This window comes from Grus americana, chromosome 1 (assembly GCF_028858705.1).
Source record: "Grus americana isolate bGruAme1 chromosome 1, bGruAme1.mat, whole genome shotgun sequence".
NCBI lineage: Eukaryota > Metazoa > Chordata > Aves > Gruiformes > Gruidae > Grus > Grus americana.
In genome coordinates this window covers 25,413,114-25,437,962 of record NC_072852.1, presented here as the reverse complement: position 1 = coordinate 25,437,962, position 24,849 = coordinate 25,413,114, and the positions used below count along the sequence as shown (strand labels likewise).

The window sequence follows — 24,849 nt, the reverse complement described above, 5'->3', positions numbered from 1 at the left end:
CAAGGTAATGCCCTTGTGCTGAAAAATGTATTTATATGTAGGTTTCTATCACTTCTCTTTCGGCAATGACAGCAACCCTGGCAGAGTCCATTACTCCTCAGCCATTCAGATTTCAAATAAATTTAAATGGGGAAAACTATTTGTTTTTGAGAAGGAATTAAAGAAAGTATTTTATTACTCTCTGTGTGTGTTAATGGATATCTATTAAATATAAGTAAAAAAATATGAATTCTGTATAAGGAAGGCTGTCTTTTTTGAAGGAGAGAAAACAGGTGAGGGAGGCATGCAAATTTCTAGAACTTGTTCATTGGAAGCTATACGAAATGCATCTGAAGAATGCTATTTGTCTCTGGCCTCACCATCTAGCAGGTCCATTATGTTCAACATTATCTATAGGAAGAGTTAACTCAAGTTAAAAACTGAATAAGACAGGAAAATATGCCATACTCAAAATGATCTAAAAAATACTTTCAGGTAGCACAGTCTCAAAGGCAGCATGTGCTGAAATGAAAATGGTTTATATTTAAAAAGAGATTTTCACATATTGATGCTGTGATCATCTCCTTGACAAATTATAAACCCTTGCTGCAAACTACAAGGGCATTATATGAGAGTTCTCAGACATAGTTCAAAATTATAATAGTAGGTTTGCTGCTGTTCTCCTCATAATGGCAATTATACTGACTGAACAGATTAGCTGCTCCATGAGAATTTCAGCTGTACATGTCATAAGGAATGACATGCTGAACCCTGTATAATTGTCATTGCAAATGTAATTTTTTATTGCAAAAAAGCTGTTCTATATTCATAATAGTACAACGACATAGGAGTGCTAAATAAAATGTCATCCTGACTGCAAACAAATCCTGTTGATGCAAGTGCTGCTTATACCACTGTGTCTGCCATTAAGAAAGTAACCACCGTCTTCTGGGAAAGCATTCAGTCTTGTTCAAGTGAGACTGTGAAAATGAGAGCACTTGGGGAATAGACCTGGGAACCTGGCAACCACACTGCTGAAAAAGGATTCTCGCAACAAAAAGAATTTGCATGTTCACCTCTGTATTACCTAACAAGGACACTCCTGCAATTCAAGAATATACAGTATCTAGTGCACAAGTTAAAGGGTAAATAATAGTTATCAAGAAATAGTTTTTCCTTATTTTCCATGACAATGCAATATATGGTATTAGGGCTAAACATACTGTACATCAAGTTCATGATGAAATCTGTAGGAGTTTAGGTAACGACACCAACAGGAGCAGGATTTGGCCCTGTTAGCCAGGCTAAAATAGAATTTTATTTGGATTCCTTTCAGCTGCTTCATCCTTTCCCATCAGAGAAATGGGTTCAATGGGACACAAAATTTTGGCAGAACACAGGCTATTTACCACTTTCAATAAAAGTAATTTTTCTGAGTTGTCTGATAAATTTTCAGCTGCATTCTTAGTCGGAAGCAGAATTTAATTAAGCAATTGAATTATAAACATAGCCTACAAACCTCTACCTTCACCTAACTCACACAGTGAATTTCCATTTACTCACGGTATGTGATAGGCTTTCCTCTCATCCATTCCCTAACACAGTTATTTGCCAGGTCACTTAAGGGACAGCTTTGCCATCCTGTCTTAAGAACATGGCAATAGTTTCTTTCAAAGTGTGCATAAACCTAATGTAAAATGAGTGAGATCAGGTACAGACTTTTTTTTTTTTTCTTCTTTCTCTGTGCTTGCAACTGTATGCCATCTGTGCTTAATGGTCTGTATTTCTGACATAATGAGCCTGAGAAAAAAATAAGAATAGCAAGCGTGTATGGTACAACAAAGATTTGCACTTGAGGTGATGCACATTATATAAAGCTGAGGTTTTAGAGCGCAAAGGTCGAAAGACACAGACTCTAAAATTAGTTTTCTCATTTCACAAATTAATTTCAACATTTTTCTAAATTTCTAATTTGAAGAGAATTTTCTTCAATATCTACAAGCATAAAATTACTAAATGGAATATTTGTGCTATCTAGCTTTAGGTATCTTGCCTAGTAGGGAAACTTTCTTAGGGTGCATTTCTACTTGATGGCATGAGACAGGTACTTTCATGGAGAAATTGTTGAAGCAGCCTCCACGTGCTCTGAATCACCTGCTTAATGAACCTCTCCCTGTTGATCAGAGGGGGTCAGGAGATTACCTGATCAACATGAGCTTGTACGAACTGATTCTAACAGACTGTGGCACGAATGCCCATACCACCACTGCATTGTCTGCTCTCTTTTTTAACAATGCCAAATAGAGCTCTTCTATTTCCAGGGCGCATAAAGCCTTCAAATGAAAACCAGTGGAAATTCTGGGAACCAATGGAATTTTTGGAATCTTCAGTTATGAACACCAACTTTAAAAAAAGTAGTTTTTATAATTTGCTAGAGGTTTGTTTTTGGGTTTTTTTTGCTTGTTTACTGGTTAAAGAAGCTGTTCCTCCAAAAACGAACCATCTTTCTCCCTTGGACCTCATTGGCACCTCATTGGCAAGGAGCTCTATTTTGAACTACTTTCATGCAACCTCTGAAGTCATCACCCCAGTCTATCTTTCCTGATGAAAAATGATTTCATCCTGAGACAGCTACTAACTTAATGTCCCTTCCCATAACTGTGGCTGATATTTGTAGAAACTCCACAAATCATCATGATCAGGCTTCCATTGGGTCTATGTGTACGTCTTTAAAAAAGGTAAGACAAAGCAGTGCGTGCATCTAGTTCAAAGTATATATATGCACAGTCCCTCATAATTCTTCACAGCCAACACTACTCAGCCACAAGTACTACTTCAGCTATGCTCTTTTTATGATCACTCTGTTAAATATTTGGATCTAAGAACTCAAAAAACCTCTCTGCACTATTGGAGAATATACAACACATCAGCTTCATGAAATTAGGAACACAAAGAACTACCATCCTTGCAACCTTCAGCTGTAACTAGAAAAATAAACATATCGCTAAACAAAGCTGTATAAGAGAAAGGTAAAACCAGCTTTATGAAATCAGTTCTACCATCAAGATCTTCACCAATAAATCCAGTAGTCCTATTAAAAAAATGGATACCATTTTTGCTGATGACTATGAAATTACATTTCTCGAAATACACAAACTGATTTTGAATTTAACAGCCAAACTTTTCTGCATCACTTAGTTACACCTCTTTCACAGAAAATACAATTGCATCATATTCCAAAATATAACATTTTCTAAATTGCTAATAAATATGCACATCATAGTTAAGTCAGTGTAAATGAAGAATGCACGTACTATACTACATCAAAATTAATTTTAATGTTCACACATGGTCTGGTCAATATCTTGATATTGTTGAAATCAACAAAAATAATGAAACAACAGACACAACACACTAAATCTGTAACACATGCAGACATGCACACAAATAATAATCACCTGAGTCCTTTTCTGCTGTTGCTAAACATAAAACAAAAAACAGAGAAGAAAAACATCATTACAGACATATAACTATTTTAGTTTCATTAGAGTAGAATAAATACCAAATACAGAGTTAAAATCTCCTTAAAATCTTGAGTATAGCAGTGAGAGTCCTGACAGTCATCTCACCCAAGTGATGGGTTTTGTCAGCTGAGGGAGAAATGGTGTATGTGTTTAGGTATGCATATTTTTATTTACTAGTTCTATACAGTCTTTATTTCAGGCTCATTGGCTGAGTTTGTGTCCATACTGTGCCTGGGAATTCAGAAACATAAATAATAGTAACAGAATATAAGAATTTAAAAATATAAGAATATTATTTTTATTAGAGTCCTCTTTGTATCTCTAGCTTTTAGGTAATTACTGTTCATCTATGGCTGATATTATCATGCAATAATTGCATTTTGACTGACTGATACGATGTTGAGGAAATCAAAGAATAGGAAAAAAAAATCCCAATAATGTATTACAACTATGTATGACATTTGAGGACATCAGCATATTATAAAGATAATGATTATATGCTTTCTGTATGCAATTTGAGGAGTAAGCAATTAATGTAAACACTAACATGCATTACTTTCAAGAGAAGAATGTAATTTCAATGCACAGATACAATAATGTTCCCATAAATCTAAAGAAGCAGAATGGAACCTATTGTTGAAAACCATTACTCTATTACAGTTACATTGGTAAAAATGTAGGATATTTGTAATGACCTGAGTATAGAAAGAGACAAATACAGGTCTCATTGCTACTGAAAACCAATGTGTTTAATTTTCTGATGTTATGATGCTGGAGCCCTTCACTTTCAAATAGTACTCTATTCTCAGAAAAGTACTCAACCTGTTTCTCGTTCAGGTACTAGACTTATATATGCAATCGTCCATTGTGCTTTGGATTTACAATTACATGAGTGCAAAACTACTTACAGAAATCTAGTTGTGTTTTAACCAAAAGACAATAAACCTGAAAAGAAATTTGCAAGTCAAAATATGCCATGGGATGGATGGCAGTTTTATGTGCTGTTCCAGCTTACTGCACTGTTAACGGTGTGAATATTTTAAAGTGCAAAATTTGCTACTCTCAGTGGTACTGCCACAATTCTCTAGGACACAGATAAAAATCCTGGGCAAAGATGTATTTACTTCACTATAAAAAACTTTTCCAATCCAATTTAGTGTCAGTGAGTTTAGATATCTTGTGCATGCTTTTGTCACCTTTTAAAAATGTTTCTATTTTTACATTCATTATTTCAACAAGTTTGCTAAAAAGCTGAAATATTGAGCATTAAAAAATCCTTTTTATGAATACAGAAGGATAAAAACTAAGGAAAACAGTATTTGTGCTTTTTCATTTTCCAGAATAGATGTAATATTCATCCTTCTTTCTTTAACACAACGTGATATCATAATTAATTATGATAAACGGGTTACTAAGATGGTTTCATGTTGTTACTCCCATGATATAATACTGGTTGCTATAGTGATGAGACGGGTTTTTTGTTAATCACTCGTGAGATTGGTTAACTCATGTTTTTCAGAGAATTTGAGCAGAAATGGAAAAAGGAAAAAAGTTGGCTTTATAATATTGCTAAACATATGAGGCTTCTTCATTTTGCTGCTACAATAACTATTTCTTGTAGCGCACTGCCAGAAATATATGCTATGAAAAAACATAATATGCATAAAAATTGGATTTTTTCAAGCAGAATTCATCCTTCATATATTTTCCTGCTAATTTCCAAAGAAACAGCTATATAGATGTGCACACACTGTTTTCTACTCCTGAATATATCTGTACAGGTATATCTCAAGCTTTCGGCACTTTATGGAGAATAACAGATGTGTCTTGACAAGGCAATTGAGCAGTATGACTTCCTTTTTGATCTACATGAGGTTTACAAATATTAAAATGACGCTGTGTGTGTGCTGGCCAGTTATTTTGAGCAAAATCTTCATTAATTCCATGGAATACATTCTAGAACATACATAAATTCCAGAAAAACTGCTGATTACCATTAGATCTAGTATTTCGTCCCATTAGTTCATTCACGAAATCAGGATGTAATTAAGGTTTTAATGATCAGATTATTATTATACATCTGACAACACAACAGCAAAAATAAATAAGACTTATCTATCTGCCTGCCTTGTAAGTACATCAGAAAAGCATCTATACCCAGAGTTTTCAAGTTTCAAGGTACTGTTACTGCTGATAATGAAAGAATTTCCTGTCAGTCGTTTAATTACTAGAAATAGTTAGAGAAATAAAAAATAACCTATAAACAACCTTTTAGATTCATGGAGAACTCAAAAGTAAGAACAAAGGGCAACTTAAATTAAGAAGTCCTAGTCTTCCATTCAAACAGGGTCCCAGGAGGCATATTAAAGCAATGAATAGGAAAAAGCTCCCTAGTTCACCAGCTGAGATTTTAATGAGACATTTCCCCTTGCTGTGGAAGGGGTTTGCTCAGGAAAGGGAAAAGGCTGCTCACAGAATATTCAGTTAATAGGCATTGTTGGCTTTTACAGCCACTTTGGCAGTTGATTGCTGTACTAACCTTCTATTTTGGCATATTCTGTAAGTCGAGTGTAATTGATCAAAGCAGCCTTCTCCAGACATTTTCTAACCACTTTCTTCACCTCTTCTGCTGGTATGGGAGTGGCAATATCTTTCATTAAAACCTGTGCCAGAGACAATTATACCACTTGGTTACACTCATTATCCAAAACCCAAGGGAAAAGGACAAAAGTATCCTAAAGTTACTACAGATTTGATAATGATTAAAGGCAGAAATCAAAAAGGAACAATTTCAGCTGATGGAACTCGATATTTGTCTTTGAAGTTTTCTGTTCATCCCTGATTTGACTGCCTATACGGTATTTATATACAATACTCCTACTGTTCAGCATCTTGCAGCATGCCAGTCACTCTTCATTTGGGTGACACAAAGACCAGTAGAACAAGAGCATTCTGTGGATGGGCTGGATCATGATGCCCACTAAAGATGTGGATGCGGAAATTTGCTTGCGTCTCACCTGTGGAAAAGCTTCCACCATTGCATAACCATTGACTCTTCAACAGTGTAAAGGAGAAACTGTGAATAACACCATCAGAGCTAGCTAAAAATGACTTGCTTTTCTTCCCTCACAAAGTTATTCAAATTCAGCATGTCCTTGCTGTGAAAAAGTCATCTATAGCAGGCAGGGGAAACATTGAACTTTTGGCAGAATATTTGATGATGAACAAGTAGAAGAACAGATCATATAAAACTCTTCTAAAACCTGCCAGTTTTTAAAGCCTATTGATTTTTAAAATATAGGATCACCTGTTGCAAGTGAGGTAAACTGAGAAAATATACCTCTTTATATGAGTGCTACATTATATACTCTGGTTTACTAACGTTGACATTGATCATCCAAAATAATGGAATATATATGGTTAACAATTCACTTGCATTTTTACTTTAATTCAACACTCCGTTAACTTTCAACAGGTAGACGTAAATAAACTCTATGTTTTTACATTTTAATGTAAATAATTAAATTTCAGATAACTCACAACCTTTTAAAATTACTTCTCCAATGGATCCCAAGACAAGCTACACCCTTATACAACATATCTAAAAATTCCTGTTAAAGGGAAGGAGAAAGACGCATGGTCTGGGGAAGGATATGGTAGAAAAGAAAGAGGTTCAGCAACAGAGAAGTTATTAGGAAGACGTTGTTGCAAAGCAGGCTTCCTCCATTACTTGCGCACACATATGACATATCTACCTTTGTTAACTTGCTTCTTTTTAATTAATAACAACTTCTGAGTTATCAACAAGTGAAAATACAGTATTCAAAAAGTTCTATTCTGGATCTGATTTTTTTCAAAATTTTCAAAGACAGGTAAAATAAAATGTTAGCAACCCGCTGTGCACCCACAGGTACAGGCATGCACATTTATTCCCAGTCAAGACTGCCAACAGTGTTGCCTAAGCACCAGACAGGGAGTACCACTGCCCTTTGTAACAGCAGGAACAGTGAGAGGAAATGGTTGCTTCATATAGCACAAAGGAATCTACACAGCACTACAATCACTGAGATTATAAGTGAAAGAAAACATATATGCTCAGATTCTCTATGTAGTTTTGAACATGACAGAGGTTTTCTAAGACAGAATCTCCATCCATGGAGTGTTCTGCAGTGCAGAACGAATGACACTCCCTGGGACCAGACCTCTCAGATTTTGGCAGAGCTGCACAGACTGGGATCTAAGCCTTTTTTTTTCAATTCATATCTTCGTTAGGCACTTGCTGATAAAATTCCTCTGGAATCTTTGCTGCAATTTAAAGTTCCCTGTCCTCAGACAAGTCTGAGATGCTTTTACCATTATGAGGTCTTGTCCCTTCCAGTCAATACAAGAGGATTTGTTGGGCAGGAGTTTACATTTATAGCTGTCCATGACAGTTTTGCTGCATATAGTTTTTCTTCTTAAATTGACTCAGATTATGCATTTATGGAAGATTATTTGATTATATAGAAGCTTTTTAATTTTACATATCAGTATAGACAACATCAGCAGCACAGAAGCTATAGAAAGCAAGAAAAGGGAGCTGTAGAGTAGACTCGTACTACTTTAGAGGTAATGCTGAGCAACCATTAAATTATAAAGAAACAGAGAGTCACTACAGTGGCTTGAAGTGAAAGTCCAGCAAATAAGTCCTACAGAAAACAGCTGTTTGCCTCTGTGGAATACATTGAGGAAAAAAAACCTCCCAGTGAACAATTAAAACCAGTAGTAAAATACCTGAGAAGACATGAGTCTGCTTTCAGTGGCCTGAAGGCAAAAGAAAAATGTAGGCTTAGTACTCAAGCAGAATTTAAAAAAAGTTCTCAAACTTACCCTTTCAAGTAATGAAAGTGTGGCTTTTAGAGCTCCTTCAGGACGTCCAAAAGGGAAACAGTATCTTAAAAAGTAAAAAAAGAAAAAAGAATACAAAGGGAAGAGAAAATGATCAGAATTACAATACCTAAGTTAAGAATTTACTTTCAGACATAACTGTACACAACTGGCATTAAATTATGTTATCAGAAGACTCCCATATGCAAAGTGCTAATGGAAGCAGGGGGCCTCTTCGGTAGTCTACCAGGGAGCATATACGTAGTACAGCAGCAGCAGCCCACCAGCAGATCAGGCCTAAGTACAGAAAAAAATACAAAAGACAAAAAGCATCACTTCCACTTTCTCAGCTATGAAGGACATTTAATGGTCTCTGATGAGCTTAATTGTCATCTTCTTGGAAAGAGGTACGATTTCTCATGCAGCATGACAGCTACTGGACCTGTGAAGTAGCATTGTATATTGTACCTTGTTTTAACACTGGATAAATAATAAGGATAAAAAGTCAGATATTTAAGTTTTTAGAGCTATATCAGAATAAAAATGCCTGCAGATATTCCATAGGTTTTCCTATTATATTCTAAATAGCTTGGAAAAGCATTTTATCCTAAATTTTATCAGCCACAATTTAAACCATACCCACTTCTGTCCTGATACTTCTAAAAATATGTAAATTAAAAAGTGATCCCATTCATAGCTTTGTTTTTCATTTTTGTCTACTGAGTGATCCAATATATCAGCTCAATGAGACTACAATGCTCAGGCAACTGTAACCTCTCCTAATCCTGTCTATAAAATCTTGCTGGGATATCCCCAATTGGAAAAAGGATTTTTTGCTTTGCTGAGATTATTTTTTTCTTATTATTACTCACTGAGAATGGCAGCCTCATATTCTAATGTTTTCCAATATAAAATCTTTTCTAATGATAAAAGGATTCAGACCAGTGAATTTTAGATATACATTTTGGTCAGCCAAAATAAAGCCCTGTAAATGAGGTCAAAAAAGGATTTCCTGCAGCAAGAATTCCAGTATTTGCTTTGCCTCATTTTATTTCTTTCTTACTGTAGTGCTAACAATTTTTGGGGACAGGTTAACAAATTAGCAAAGCAGATTTAATAACTTTTAGGGGTTATCTTAAAAAAGAGCAGGTCTTTAGGTGGTTTGTCTCCTTCTCCTTTTTCAGTATATTTCCACAATCCTCCACTTGTCTTTCCATTGTTTATTCCTATCAACCTCTAATGGTAGTTTTTGAATAAACATCACACAGTTCTTGATTATACTTAATATTTCAAATCAAAGAGTTCCTTCCAGGTTTGTCCTGCAATGTAAATAACCCAACCAGTTTTAAGTTCATGATGCAGACACACAGTAGAACAGGGGTTACTCAGTTTGTTGCAGAGACAATATGCATGAGTACAACATGGGCAGCAAGCTTATGTGTGCAATTGGTGCAAGGAGTGTCTGACAGAGAAGAACTGTTTTCTTGAGATAAGCAGCTTAAAGAAAAGGAAATGTTCACAGTAGAGGCCTAAAGGGACACTCAGCAGTCCCACCTCTGTGCTGCTGAGGAGGCAGGGAAGCAGCATCTTGCTGGCAAGGAGAAATTCAATCTCTTGGATAAAACCCCCATGGCAGCCGATTTCACGCTGTCCAGCTGGGCCAGGGATGCTCCCACAGCTGTGGGGATCTTTAAGGATAGGGAGACATAGATGGCGACAGTGGTCAATTAAATTATTAGATATATGGACAATTGCATCTGTGACATCCAAGAGGACCAAGCAGTAAGTTGCTTGCTGAGTACAAAGGTAGTGGACCTCAGGACATGTGTATATAAGTTACCTAGGGCAGAACGGAGAAGTAGCAGCATGCATGGTCTATGTTAGTACCAGCAACACACAGAAATATAGGAGGAACACTCCAGAGATTAAATTCACACAGCCAGGCAAGAGGCTAAGTCCAACACTGTCATGGCAGCTTTCTGTGAAATATTGGCTCCTCCACATTTGATGCCTGAGAGGCAGGCAGGGATCTGGAGTCTCAGTGGGTAGGTAAGATGACAGAAAGGAAAGGTTTAAGTACCTCAAGAACTGGGAAATATTTTAGATGACAGCAACCTGCGCAGAATGGGCAGACTGCATCTTAATCACAGTGGAGCCAGGCTGATAGCAATGAAAATTAAAATTAAAAAGGTCATAGGGGAGTATTGAAACTGGAAGCTGCGGGTTAGCTGGCAGGCATGGGAGAGCACCTTCTTCAGATGGGTGTGACCTAGTGACCTAGGTCGACATAGCAAATGTTCAGTGCATCTCTGAAAAGGCAGGAAGAGAAACACACTCTTCTGTTAAACTGTTGACAGCTGACCAGTGCACGCAGTTCTAAGCAAGGGCAGAGCTTAGAAAAGTTCTGACATATTACAGAAAAAGAAAAGTCCTTGAAAGTCTGTACCACTGACCCCCTAATTAGGAGGATGAGAGTAATTAGGAGATGTTAAGTGAGATTAGAGGAACTGCAAATTGATGACAAATAGTAAGAGATTTCAACTATACACATGTATACTTGATCAATGTCTCATTAGGATGAGATATAATGATAATATTTTGGGACACAGTATTGAATTGCTTCCTTGGACAACTAATTTAGGACTCACAAGAAAAGATGCTATTCTGGATTTGGTCTCAAATGTGAACAGGACATACTTTGAGAGGTGCAGAGCAGGAGAGGTGCTCTGTAGTAGTGATCATAAAACAATAAAATTTAATAATGTAGCAAAAGAGAACAGGCCAAAAAAATCAGTACATGTACATTCGGTACATGTATATTCAATTTCAAAAAAGGGAACTATGAAAAAATGATGAACTTGAAAAACAAAAGCCAAAACCTTAAAGGAGCAATCCAAAAACCAAGAAACCTGCAAGCAGCCTGAGGGAAAATTCAAAAAGTAGGAGCCCAAGTAAAATGCATGCCACAATTAAATTTGGGCAAACCCCCAAACAATAACCTCTCTATGTGACTCTACAAGAAAGATGAAGAGGTTATTGTAAAGAATCTGGCATTTAAAAACTGTAAAACCTATTGGAACAAGGAGGACAGGAAAGCCTGTAAAATATTCTAGGGCACACGTAAACAGCACAGACGCTCAAACTGACAGTAGAAAGACCAGTGGAAGCAGGAGGCCAGCTTGGGAGATGGTGGGACAAGGAATACAGGGCACTCAGGGACAGCAAGGCCAAAGTAGAGAAACTCAGTGTATGCTTTGCATCAATCATATTATTCAAAATATTCAGCATTTCACAGTTATCACAACACTTTTGATGGACTGAAATGTGGAGGGGTTTTAATACCATGTTTTCTTAAGAAAGCAGTCTCACAGTCAAGATTATTCTGTGTTAATTAATGATACAGGTGATCTTTTTACATTATTTGAGTCTACGTTTTCTTTTAAAGTCTAATGCCAATTCTTTATCAGGATATATATTATAAATATATTTATAAATTCAGATTCTGGGACACTATTGATCCTTCCTTCTACCAGCATCATGGCAATATCCTTGTTTAAATCCAGACATTCCACCTAGGTTTTTCATTTCTAACATTTGCTCAGAGAAAGATACAATAATTGCTCTTCATCTGCCAGAGCGCTATTTCTCTATCTTGATTAAATAGGATTTTAAGGCAAACCTTAGAGTCCTCTCTAAGGATGGAAGCATTCATCTTTGAATGACACATTTAATTGCTCTCAAGGAGGAGCTTCTATCGTTGTTTGAATTCACTCAAAAACCAGCCAAGACTGAGGCCGAAAGATCCTGTGGTCACTGATATAGCCCAAGCTCATCAACATATGCTAGTGTGTAGCTAAGCAGTTATGATGGATTTTACCTTTGTTTGTTCCAACTCAAGTAATTATTTAGACATTTTAATATATTATGTAATTAGTAGCAGGTCTGAAGGCTCACAGAATTATTCTGAAAATATCCAGCCTCTTTTCTTGTTCTCTTATCTCCTTCCTCTCTCTATACATATTTAGAAGGTTTCTGCTGCTTCAGTATTTTTGGGGCCACGGCTACTCTCACTGACCTCACCATTGTGTATAAGTAAAAGGAATTACTTTGCTGGAAATTACAGTGATTGTGTTTCTACCATAAATACGACATGATATGGACATAAGTATGCCAATCACAGGCCAGAGGTCTCCTGGCTCCAATACCCCTTCATTTTTCTTTGCAGCAAGCATGAGAAGATTGTCACAGAAAGTTTTCCTTCCCCCTACAGATGATGTTCCCTGTCAGTACTCTCCTCCTGCTCTTCCCAAACCTGGGTAGGAAGCACTGTGTCTTACGCTACTCTGCATTGCTTCTCTAGCAAGAGCGAGTTAATCCCAGGGAAGACAGGAGGTAGGAAATATGTCAGGGAAGAATCTTTAAAGGAAATAAAGGAAGGGAGCATTGTTTTTTCTCAAAAGTAATTGTCTTCAAGGATAATCCTAGCTCTCTTTAGTTCAATACAGAGATGAAGTCCCAAGTGAAGACTGCTACACATCCTCTATGCTCAAAAAATCCCTAACCAACCTAGTTATCAACACGATAGATACCAGTGATTACTAGACACGTCATCACACCAGAGTAGTATCCAACAAACTTACAGCCAACCTTGCCAAACAAAAGAAAGCTGTTTCACACAGCACAATTTAAACTGTGAAACTGGCTCTCACAAGATGATAGAGAGACAAAATATATATAAATACATTCTAAGAAAGGATTAGATTGACAGAATGATGGCAGATAGGTTGGCTTAGTGTGATAAACTAACAGATTTAGTGGTCTAGATGCCAATTTTATGCTAAGGTTCATAAACCATCAATTGCTAGAAAACCGAAGGATACCAGAGGAAATATCACCCCAAGTTTGCTCTCTTTCTTGCATTTTTTCCCTAAATATCTCCTGTTGCCATAGCAGTCCTTACATTGACTGTCCTTACATATGACAAACTCTTTATTGAGGATGATGGACCTTTGCTGATTTAGGCAAGATAAGTGTATCACAAAACCAAGCAAATGACATTAGACTTCCAGAAAACAGTAGTAGCTGTCATATATCAAAGATGTTCTCTACTTATATAATTTTTCTTGTCAGCACTAATCCAGAAACTGGTATGGCTCAGTCATTTTCACACAGGCAATTTTCTTAGAAATAGAGAGCTTAGAGTTTAAAAGGACCCACAAAAATCAGGCCTATAATCTTGCAAAATCTTTTCTACCATAGAAAGAATACAGCTCACATGATACACAAATCATTTGTGTAAATATATTATTACATATTTAATATATTAAAAAACTATTTGCAGGTAGACTTTTATTTTCACTTTCCTTGTTCAAGACCAAAATTGAACATCATAATGAGAAAATTCTCCCAGATAAAACTTAGTATTAATTGAATAAATTACACACTCACCTGAAATGGCTTATTTGGTTTTCTAAAAGGGACGAAAGTCTGTCCTTCATTTCCTCAAACCTTTCTTTCTCTTCAACAGATACTGTTCCAATTCCATCTGGTCTGTAATATTAAATATTTATTAATTGTTGATATCTCTTCGTGCCTATTCCTCTCTGAACAGTGATCTTTATTTTTAAAGCTTTCAGTTAACATGCGCGCTACTCTCCTTTCCCCTTTCCCATTGCCTTGAAGGATAAACTGTAACTTGTCAATATAGTAAAGATTAAACTGCAACTAGACAAACAACTTAACTTTTGAGCTGAACTTTTAAATTCAACTCCTAAGTTTCTACCTGGTCCCAATATGAGCACAAGGTAGCATGTATTTCTCCCAGATCATTCCCAAATATATAGTATCGTTTCTCCAGAAAATTAGTACTGTTAGCACAATAGAGGGGCCTACTCTGACCTTGTTGAATTTCAACTCCTTGAATCTTCCAGATATTTTCCCAGAGGCACAATATGTCTGAAAGTGATTTTAAAATAAAGATGGGAGGCAAACCACAGTGAGAAAAGCCAGAGCAGGCAACACCTAGAAATCCACCTGCTTAGAGTGAGCATAGATTATTGATCCCTCATCCCATATTGACAAATAACAGCATGTAAACGAGTCTTTGATACAAATATAGCATAAAGAATGGAATAAATAAATAGTCTTTAAAAAAACAAAAGCACTGGCATTTCTTTAAACATCATATTAAAGTCCTAATAGTTAATAATAAGCCTTGTAGTAAGTATTTTAAACACACACTTAGAGTCTTATCCTAAAGATGTTATTAATGTCTTTATATTGAAATAATGACAAAATTAAAGAAATTTAAATACATGTTTCCAAAATGGCATTTTTGCTATGCAGTCACAACTACTGCACATATAGCATACTTTAAAAAGAACCTATCTGAAAACCTCATGTTCCTCTCTTAACTTCAAGCTCCAGGGTAACAAAAGAGCTACTGCTTCTCACCTGAATTTATTACTCTGACACTAAGTGTGGATCTGCCCTGTACCTTCTCCAGAGCCTCCAAAACTGTATCTCATTGTTTCTAGAACTGAGAAAATTGAAGTAAAATGACCTGAAGAAAGACAACATTCTATGAATGTTCTAAGAATCATTCTATCATTCTATAAACATCTTTTTGTTAAATTGTTACCTTAGCTTTCCACACTATACTTAAATCTAGAAGAGATAAGTTGCTACCTGGCCATGACATAAACAAGTCTCTCATCCTTTAAATCACTCATATTTGTGATCTGTAAAGTCAAGGTGGAAAGAATGCCTAAACTCCTTAAACTATTGTGAAGACAACAATAAAAATCAGATATGGTGGAGATATGAGTAACCAGGCACATCAATATGCTATTGTATAAATTTGATGTGAAAGAGCAAATAACTTATCTTCCCTCTTTTGATGGATGCCAGGATACTTTACCTCAGCCTCCTGACAGATGGAACGGGTTCAAATTTAACTAAATTGCACTGTCTGATTTCATTGTCAGGAGAGATCGTGCTGTGGAGTGATAAAGCAAATAGTTCTGTCATATTAAACCTTGCTGAGGCATGTCATATACATGACAGAAAAGACCTAGGGGTCCAGATAACAGTAAGTGAAAAAGGTGAGCCAGTAGGATGTCATATCTGTCAACCTGCACTAAGGCTAGGATCACTACGAACCGCGGACCTGTCACTTCACTGAGTTTGTTGTCATAAAGAACATCACTGACAACACCTAAAATTTTCAGAACTGTTAAATATATTTTCTGTGGATCTTTGCATAGAAGCAAATGTCCCAGAAGAAAGAGTACACAAAAAGGTGTTAGAAAAATGGACCATCTATAGCACTGAAAAACTCGTCTCTTGAAAACACGCTTTTAGAAAACAGCATAAACTCAGAATCATTATTTTGTTTCTTCCTGTTAGCCTTATTGCAACAAGCAGAATATAAAAATGCATTTTCACAACACAGTTCTGAGATACATATTGTCCTAGTGATCATTTTTTTCTACTCTTGGGAATGTGTATCTACTACTGAGAAAAAAGAATCCACGGAAAAAAGAATCTGATTCTGACATGAACTGAAATAGAAAAAATAAATAGTTTCAAAATTCCCACTAATTTAGTCTTCTCGATTTTTTTCTTTAATTGTTTTAAAGACAGAACCAAATAAAATAGCACTGTTTTGAGACGGTTATTTTTATTTACAAATTACTGTGCCTGCCAAGAAAATCAGACTCAAGCAGTCATTTGGTTTTCAAGGTTTAGGTCATCCGTAAACTATGTAAGAACTACTTTGCAACTAAAACCAACAACAAATGAGCCTTTCCTGCTGTTCCAAATGTTATGGATAGTGGTTTGTACTTGATTTTTTCAATTCAAAACCAGTATTCAGCTTTCTTATTGCAGCCTGGGATGTCTGTTTCAAGAACTCAGCCACGAAAAGTGATGGACTGTCGTAAGAAGAGTTTTTATTTTAACATTATCTTCTCAAGAAGGTAAAGAGAGAACGAATTTTCCTTTCCTCCACATTCTTTTTCTCTTTATTCTTCACAACTGCTTTTGGGATTAGAGAACTAGGTGAAACTGAACACTCAAACTCTGAGTAGCCTTCTCTCTCTCACTTACATTAGTTTTCTATTTTTTGAGAACTCTGTCAATTGGATTTGGATTGGCCTGTCTTGTCTGCTTAGATCACAATCTAACTGGCACAGATGTAATGTTGTCTCTTGTCACATTTCAAATTGTTTAATTCACTCAGACTTAAATATCAAAAGAGATTTGAAATAAATACCTCATGAACTAGAGCTAGCAAATTCAAGTGGGAAGTAGCTGTTTGACCAAAACACACTTAAATAATGACACCAAAAATAGAGGTTGACCAGAGTTTTTAAAGAAACTTTTGCTGTGACAGTGTTGCAAGACTGCTGTCCTGATGGCAGTTACTCTAGGGAAGCTGATTGATTGGGTGGTGGATTTCTTTTCTTCTCTGGGAATGGACTGTTTTTCCTCACTTGATATAATCCTTTAACGCCTGGAGTACCCTCTAGAAATATTCTGATGGCTGGAGGTCTTTAAACCTGTAATAATTTGCAGAGGTAACTCGATGCATTGTAAGATTAAGATTCTTGTGAATGGCTATGGCACATGAGATAAAAATGGTATTCCAGTTCCAATGGGAATTAGATATGATGGACCCTGCATTGACCGTAGATTGTTTCCAGCCCTGAACTTTGGAAACAGCTTCTCCTAGTGGCCTTTCAGAGAGTGAATTGTTACCTTAAGCAAGACTGCTTTGTTGAGACAGCCTTGCAAAATACTAACTGAACTTGACTGACTTTTCTTTTTGCCTCTGGAACATTGTTGATACCAGTGCTTTTTGAAAATTTGCATATTTTAAAAAAGTTTAAAGTTTTTTCAGTACGTTTTCATCATTAAAAACATAGACCATCACTTTGGTCTGTCATGAAAAAAAAGAGTATGATGAGAGGAATGCACGGATTGATATTCTAACATGTACATGCACCCCCACATAGATGAGAACAATAAGGCTGACCAAAAGAATCTGCCAGAGAAAGATGAGAAATTATGATGAAAAACAAAAAGAGAAAAATACTTCAGCTAAGGTCTTACTTCAAGACATTTATACAATAAACTACATTTCAAGGGTGTAGGAAAAACAAATCCAAAACTTAAATGTCATCTTGGCTCCTAGAAACAAATTGTTTTAGAAGACTTCAGTGTTTTCTAAGAGCACTTGTTTTTAAATTCAGTGGATGAAAGAAAAGTGACAATTTTCAAATTAGTTTGACTAATTAGTTGACTAATTAGTTTTCAAAAAGTTTGACTTCTGTTTCTTAGTAAACAGAAGATTAAATTGTTTAGAATTCTGATGAAGAGATTTTATTATCTATTTATAGGACTTTAATAACCAAGGACTTTAATACCCAAATTTTCCTTTAAAACACAATTGTATTAATTAAAGCTTTTGCTGAGTCCATGGTTTATGTTAGACAAATCTAAGAAAAGCAATGATTTAAATTATTAGCTTAGAAGCAGGCTGAGCAGACGTCTTTTTATTAACAGAAAATGAAGAGAGCAAATTATCACGTGGCATTTAAACATAGCTTTAACCAGCAGGCACTTGAAAACCGAGCATTTTGTTGTTTATATTAACTATTCTTCAAACATTCTGACAAAAAAAAATGGCACAATAGAGCCTTCTGCTGTATGCATTTCTCAGGCTGATCCTACATCTGCTTACAGGTCATACCCTCTTTTTCACAAGTGAACAAAAAAGACCAATTCTGAAGGCCACTAAAACAGATTAAGATGATAAATCAGGTTAATTTTAATGATCTTTTATGTAGTTACATTTTAGGTGGGACTCATTAATGCCCTTCTACTGAAAAGCTAAGCATGTACTAATATAATATTTTACCCAAAGTATAAGAGTATGTATAGGCATTAATCAGTTGAAATTAATGACAAAACAATGTATAATATTTAGGAAAGGTGAGAGTATGTAATAGCATTAGCTGTTCCTTCATTGCTTAAGATGGCAAGTATCACCTTAAATATGCAGAACTTTGTTCTAATATTTCTTAATAATGCGTGAATTGTGATTAATTTTCTATTGACTGAGGCTTTTCAGAAGCAGATTTGTTTTGATATGTTGAAAAATGTGCCTCTGTTAATATTGTAGTGAGGACACATTTTATTCTAACATTATTATAGTTATCAGCACCTTCCAACACAAGATAGTATCCTTTCTTAAACCAAAGGTGAGGTCAACATGGCTGCACTTGGTATCTGCAACACGAAGAACTTTGCTTCTAGCTTGGAACTCCGGAGAACTTTAGTGATAACTTTCTTGTGGCTATTTACAACAGTAATATATAGAAAGCTCTGTCACTAATTGAACAACATTAATTAAAAAAACCTCAAACTTAACTATTTAGAGAGCCTTACATCAAAGGCTTGGGGGTAAGATGTTCATAGATGAATCACTGAAAAAGGAGAATACAGATTAAATGAAAGAAGGTTTACCTTCCTCTGTGCTCCATATACCTTGGAGATGATCAGCTTCCAAAAATGAAGGATGAACTGGATGACGCAAGATGCTTGGCACGGGGCAGTACATAAAACTGAAAGACCTAGTGAAAAACTTCTATTCTCAGCATTGCCCAACGAGCCTCAGAAAAGGGGAAGATTATACTCACTTGAAGAAAAAGGATATAAATGTCCAAGGAGCAACTAGTTTTTCCAGTTTTGAGAGAACTCTGCTTCTCATCTAGAAGCACAAACTCACATAGCATATAAATCCTAAAAGGTGTATTTTCTCATTCCATTATTCTGGGGAAATGGAGACTGATAACAAATGACTTCTGAATAAAAACACACTTTCAAGTACAAGAAATCCACTCTCATCATTTCCATTATAGAGGACTGATAGAAAAATGAGACAAACTACAAAAGCAAAAGACTCTTGTTAAGTCTCTAGATGCTGTATCAAACATGAGAGAGAATTTATATAAGATGCTGGTAGACTGATGGAATATAACTTCTGTTGTAACACACTTCCCTAAAGATCCACACTGTAAGGGAACTCATGCTCCTTCCTGCAGCTGCTGGACAGCCTTGGAACAGATCTAAGATTAAAGCAGAAGGCCCAACTGACAATAAAAACCAGTGAAAGAAGACCTTGCACCTGCTATCATTACAACACAGACAGAACACGTGGGCTCGAGCGTGAATAAGAAGCACAGCGGAAAGAGGAAGCATTTTCAACTGCTTAAAACTGAAAGGTTCCACAAAATCCTGCTAGCAATGCTTTCTTGGGAAAACCATCTAAGAAGTCTACATGCTACTAAAATATTTTTATATACAAAATTATACGTATAAAAACATAACACTTCTGGAAAGAGATCAACTGGACAAAACCTTTCATGTCATATGGTGACCATGTGCAAATAAATAGTGAAACTACTGACTTAAGTTCTGGAACTTTAGATCAAATCTTATTAGATACTGTTTATGAATGACATAAAATGAAGGAGAAACCAGCAAGATAGAGACAACCTTACTTTAGAGTTAATTTAGTCAGAAGAGAAGGAAATATCTATTCAGAAGTTCCACAAAAAATGATTAGAAGAGACAGAGCAATGTAATGATATTGTTTTCATTATTTTTACAAAGTTCCTTGTCCCAGATTTGAAAGGGGTGATTTCTCTGAACATTCTTTCATCACTTGACACAAAGTGTAAAATTGCAATAAATGGTTCTTATCACAAAACATTGAAAAATGAAAAGAAATATATGAATGCATAGCACTCTCCAAAGTTTCCATAGTTTCATTTCTCTTATGTGTTCATTACTTCACTTTAAGATATCTCCTCCAAGTATAACAGGAGGAAGAAGCCTGTCACGGAGAGTCTACAGTGCCAAATGATGGCAAGGCTCTAAAAGGAGCTCTCAGAGAGGGCAGGGCTATTGCAGAGTTATGAAATGAATTCTTTGCAGTGGTGTTTATTATGAAAAGAATTAAGACGACTCCTTTGCTGGAACTCTTCTTTGTTGACGGCAAAAAAAAAAAATCTTTATTTTCAGCGCAGAATCTGTCCAAAATTAAAGCAACTAAGAAAAAGCATATGGAACAAATTAGAAAAATTACCAGCAGTAAGTTGCCAGGGCAAGAACTGAATTATCTGTGGTTGTGTGAAAGTTCTCACCAAGAACTGCCTTCCTCCTGAAGAATGGGAGGTGAAGAATGTAAGATGAATTTAAAAATCAGAAGAAGTTTCCAGGGGAGGTAGAGGGAACTCCAGTCCAGTAAGCTTTACATACATCCCAGAAAATTAGAAGGAACTATAATATAAGGATATTTAAGGATAAAATTAAAGAAAAATGGGTACATATTATCTATTGTGAAGAAATTTGTATGGCTTTGAAGCCATAAGGAAGAGAAATCTTACCTTCTGATCTTCCTGAAGTTCTCTAAAGGGATCAAAAACAGGTGGATGAGTGTGACCTAACTGATATGATGCACCTGGATTTCCAAAAATCTTTTGTCAGAGTCCCTAACCGAAAGCTTTTAGGGTAATTAAGCAGCCACTGAGTAAGAGTGAAAGCCCTTACATTTATAGAGAAAAAGAGCGAGTAGGAATAAATGGTGAGTACCTGCAGCGAAGGTAAGTTATAAGTAGAGTTCTGCAGGGATCTGTGCTGAGACCTGTGTTATTTTATAGTATTCGTAAATGACCTAGCAAACAGCCAAGAACTGAGGAGATAGTAAATGTAATTGTAATGATAGTTTTGTGGCATAGTGTGGAATTCCAGAAGGACCTTATGAAATCAAGTAGCAATAAAACAGCAAACAACGATCACGGTAGATAAATGTAAGAAAAAAATCAGTTCCTATTCAGGACAGAGATCTTGGTGTTATGATGGATAATTCCATGAAACCGCCCCTGTTTAGTAGCAGTCAAAGAAGTAAATCAACATTGGGAATTACCAGAAAAGCATAAGGAATTAGCAGAAAACATCCACTCAGTAATCAATGCATGGTTCGCTCATACTTCTTGAATCTTAAATAGCAAAGAGACTCTTTGCTCTCTCTTCCACCTCTTCCAATAGCAACAGAGAGAGAAATGAGACACGTAGGAGTCAAGTTCAAAGCAAGAGTTCTTCAAGTAAGAGGAGGGTGAGTTGTGGAACTTGCTGCTAAAGGTGTTGAGGGTGCAAAGGGTTTACACAGGTTGAGGGGTGCAATGGACAAGTACCTGAAACAGAGGCTCACTCCTGGTTACTGAACAGGCATACAGGCATATTCTGAGCTGCAAAGTGAGACTGAAAGAGCACTAAGAGGAAATACTCCATATGCTTGTCCTTCTCTTACTCCAACCAGGTCAATGCTGGAGACAGATGACTGTCTTAGAAGAACCCTGGCTCAATACGACTGTTCTTCTATGCAAACATACATGCGCTGAAGACTTCAAAATGAAGGTGGAAATAAATTATTTATCTTTGGTTATAAATTGATTTTTGTAGCATTACTTTCACCTTCACTTGTCATATAAGACCTTCCAATAAATTAGCTTTCTTTCTGAATAGAAAAAAGTATAACCAGGGAATATGTTTGAATTTTGAATTTTTCAATTCAGTCTGTAACTCAGCAGGTGGAAAGAAGTCACTTTGCACTTCATGTGATACCCACCAGCATCCATTTCAGACAAGTGGGACTAAATAGAAGTCACAGCATGAAAAGTAGACAAAAGTGAATGTGATGGGGAAGAAAACAATAGGTCCTACCTGGACTGTTTAGACCGAAATGTCAGCATTCAGGAATATCCTGCAGTTCTTGTTCTGCCCATTTCACTTTCACCAGACATACACAAATGTATGCATAACTGCAGTGCAAAAAGTTCACTCATGAATCAATGACTTTGACCATACAGTGGAACATTTCAGAAGAAAAACATTGTGAAGAGGAGCCAAAGGAGATGCTATTGTAAAGTTACATAGCTCTGGAAGCACAGCCAACAAAACCTGATTTTATTTAGGAAAAGGAATCAGTTGATTCAGAAACGAGGATGTGTTTTTGTTTAAACACTCAGAAAGGCTATACTTTTACTAAAATATTTTGCTTTTTGGCTATTTAGGAAGAGAATGTCTTAAGAATGTAATCCACAAAAGCAGAAATACCTCTTCTACATAAGCAGTTTGTTAGCCCAGTCGTAATGCTCTTCCCAGCAGAAAAGGAAAGGCACAAATGAGGCTTGAGAAGGGCATGAATGAAGCTTGAATTCCTCAGTCCAGGACTCAGCACATTGTGTTCGACCCTACATAAACATTTCTATTCCCAAATCAACAACATTGGCACAAGAGGCACACTAAGTACCACCATGCTTGGTAACTCCGTCAGAACTTGTTACCTATACCTTCGTCTAGCAAAAGAAACCAGTGGGGGACTGTTCTCTGGTCCTGACACCACGTGGCAAGGTCTGCTGCATACAGCCTGCACCAGAGCTCAGTTCAGGTCTCCTCTGTGCTCCACAATGTCCCTGAAGCTCTAGAACAACAATTTACTTTTATGTGTTTATTCCAGGTGTGTTGAAAATAAACTACGGCTACTGTGTTACAGACTGCAAGAGCATTACAGCCTGCAGCATGAAGCAGAGTTTGTATTTCAAGTCCTAGGGCGAAGCTAAAGAGCACAGGGGATACCTGAGGGTTCAAAACCTGCTGGAAGAGTTCTGGAGACATATGAAGGGTGGAAAGAGCCAAAGCTGATTCAGCCTTGTTTGTAGTGTTTACTGGGAGCGGTATTCAGCACACGCAATCCCACAATCATGCCTGGGATCTTAGAGACTGTCTATGACTAAAAGACAGCTGGGGTCCATTGTACGAGGCTTCTTCCTCACCAGTTTTATTGAGCAAATCAGATCATTGGTGTGCTCAGCATATGTCCTGGTGTGGCCCCAGTATATTTTGTAGATTTGCTCTGATTTGCGCTTGAGTTTCTCAACAGACTACCAGAAATGGAGGTGAGTGACACCTTTATCTGATCATTTGACTGATGTCACTAGATTGCCTGCTACTCTAAAATTCATGCCTAAAGGAAATTGATAATTCGAACTACAGATATGCATTTCTACATGCTCCTCCATCGCCTGACTTCAAGATCATTTTTGATGATCTTTCTCAGGCTAGTGGAAGGTCTAAGATCCCTCTGTGAAGCAAAGGTGAAATATAAATTGAATACATCATGCCCAGAGTATAAAGCTCTTTGTCTTTGTTCTGTGGTCTTTCTAATTCTCAGCCTGACTTATAAAACTAAGATGTATAACGCCAGGGATCAGCCTAGAACTTTGGCCTGTCGTGCATTGTCTGTGAAATTCTTTTTTCCCTTTTACTATTTCTTAGTGCTGTGGCAGATGAATGAGTGGATGTATTATGTGTGTATATGTGTGTCTGTCATCCTCTGTGAGTGTGTCTGCTTCTGTCCTTGACTTACTTTTCTTCTTTCTTCATGTTTCTTTTTTCTTCCTTTTTACAATATCTCAGTTCTAGTCAGACCCTCTCTGTTCAACACTTCTTTTATTCCTAAAACACTCATAATGCTATTCAGAGAATATCTGTACAGAAGGAATAGACAGAATACAAACAGAGTGCTTACCACTGTGTAAATGATGTGCTCCCTGAGATATTTTCATGCACTGCACGCACTGTTGTCCTTCACTTAAATTATGAAATAAAAAGAAATGTATCTACCTTTCTTTTGAATTCTTGAAATAAGTTTGAGCAATTATCACTGTATATTTGTCTTGTTAGGTTGAAACCAGTAATAAAAAGGCTAGAAACAACAAAGACTTAGACTCAATAGGAAATACGAATGTGTCTGGTTCTTCAGGAACTGACAAAAGAAGCATGCTTTTACAGAGAATAGGTTACCAAGTGAAAGCCATAAAATCTCCTAACTTACCAGTATGAACATTAAGATTATTGAGAGTATTTCAGGCATATTCAAAAACATTTTAATTTTGGATATTATTACCAAGGATTACATAATGTTAATCTCCCACTACCAAATCACCCAGGTCACAAATGCCCAGCTCCTGTTCTCACAGATGAGGCTTTGTCTGAGCCAATGAAGGAAACAATATCCTTTTTAAGGACCGTGCCTTCTTCACTGGCTCGAGGACAAGTAAAACGGCCTCTGTGACTGACTGGTTGCAAGGCAACATAAGCATACATCTTGGGAATAAAACCTCTCTTTCTCCTGATCCCTACCAGGATTCAGTTTTGGGGATTTATTGACAGCATCACAGTAATCGCTTTTTGGTAATCACTTTTTGGGACTGTGAGTAGCTTTTCCTCTTGCGGCAGGATCAGATCAGTTGAGGGGGGGAGATCTATTGGGTTTTCCCTTGTTATTTTTGAACTTTTAAAACATATTTCCTACAGCAGTCTACAGATCTAGTGTGCATAGTAGGGTATA

At 36.5% G+C, this 24,849-nt stretch overlaps 1 protein-coding gene across 12 annotated transcripts in view; it reads right to left on the bottom strand.

Annotated features, from left to right (window-relative positions):
• CADPS2 (calcium dependent secretion activator 2) overlaps positions 1-24,849 on the bottom strand; it is a 508,886-nt gene that overhangs the window by 264,950 nt on the left and 219,087 nt on the right. For 9 of the 12 annotated variants that reach the window (XR_008574138.1, XR_008574139.1, XR_008574137.1 and 6 more), the window contains exons 14-17: positions 13,818-13,919; positions 8,373-8,436; positions 6,043-6,166; positions 3,438-3,458 (exon numbers count right to left, since the gene is read on the bottom strand). Coding sequence is in view for 8 of the 12 variants with exons in the window: in XM_054803630.1 (XP_054659605.1) it covers positions 3,438-3,458; positions 6,043-6,166; positions 8,373-8,436; positions 13,818-13,919 (311 nt within the window). In the remaining 4 variants the exon portion in view is untranslated. The remainder of the gene's footprint in view (positions 1-3,437; positions 3,459-6,042; positions 6,167-8,372; positions 8,437-13,817; positions 13,920-24,849) is intronic. The other 3 variants (XM_054803641.1, XM_054803574.1, XM_054803583.1) reach the window with 1 other exon arrangement.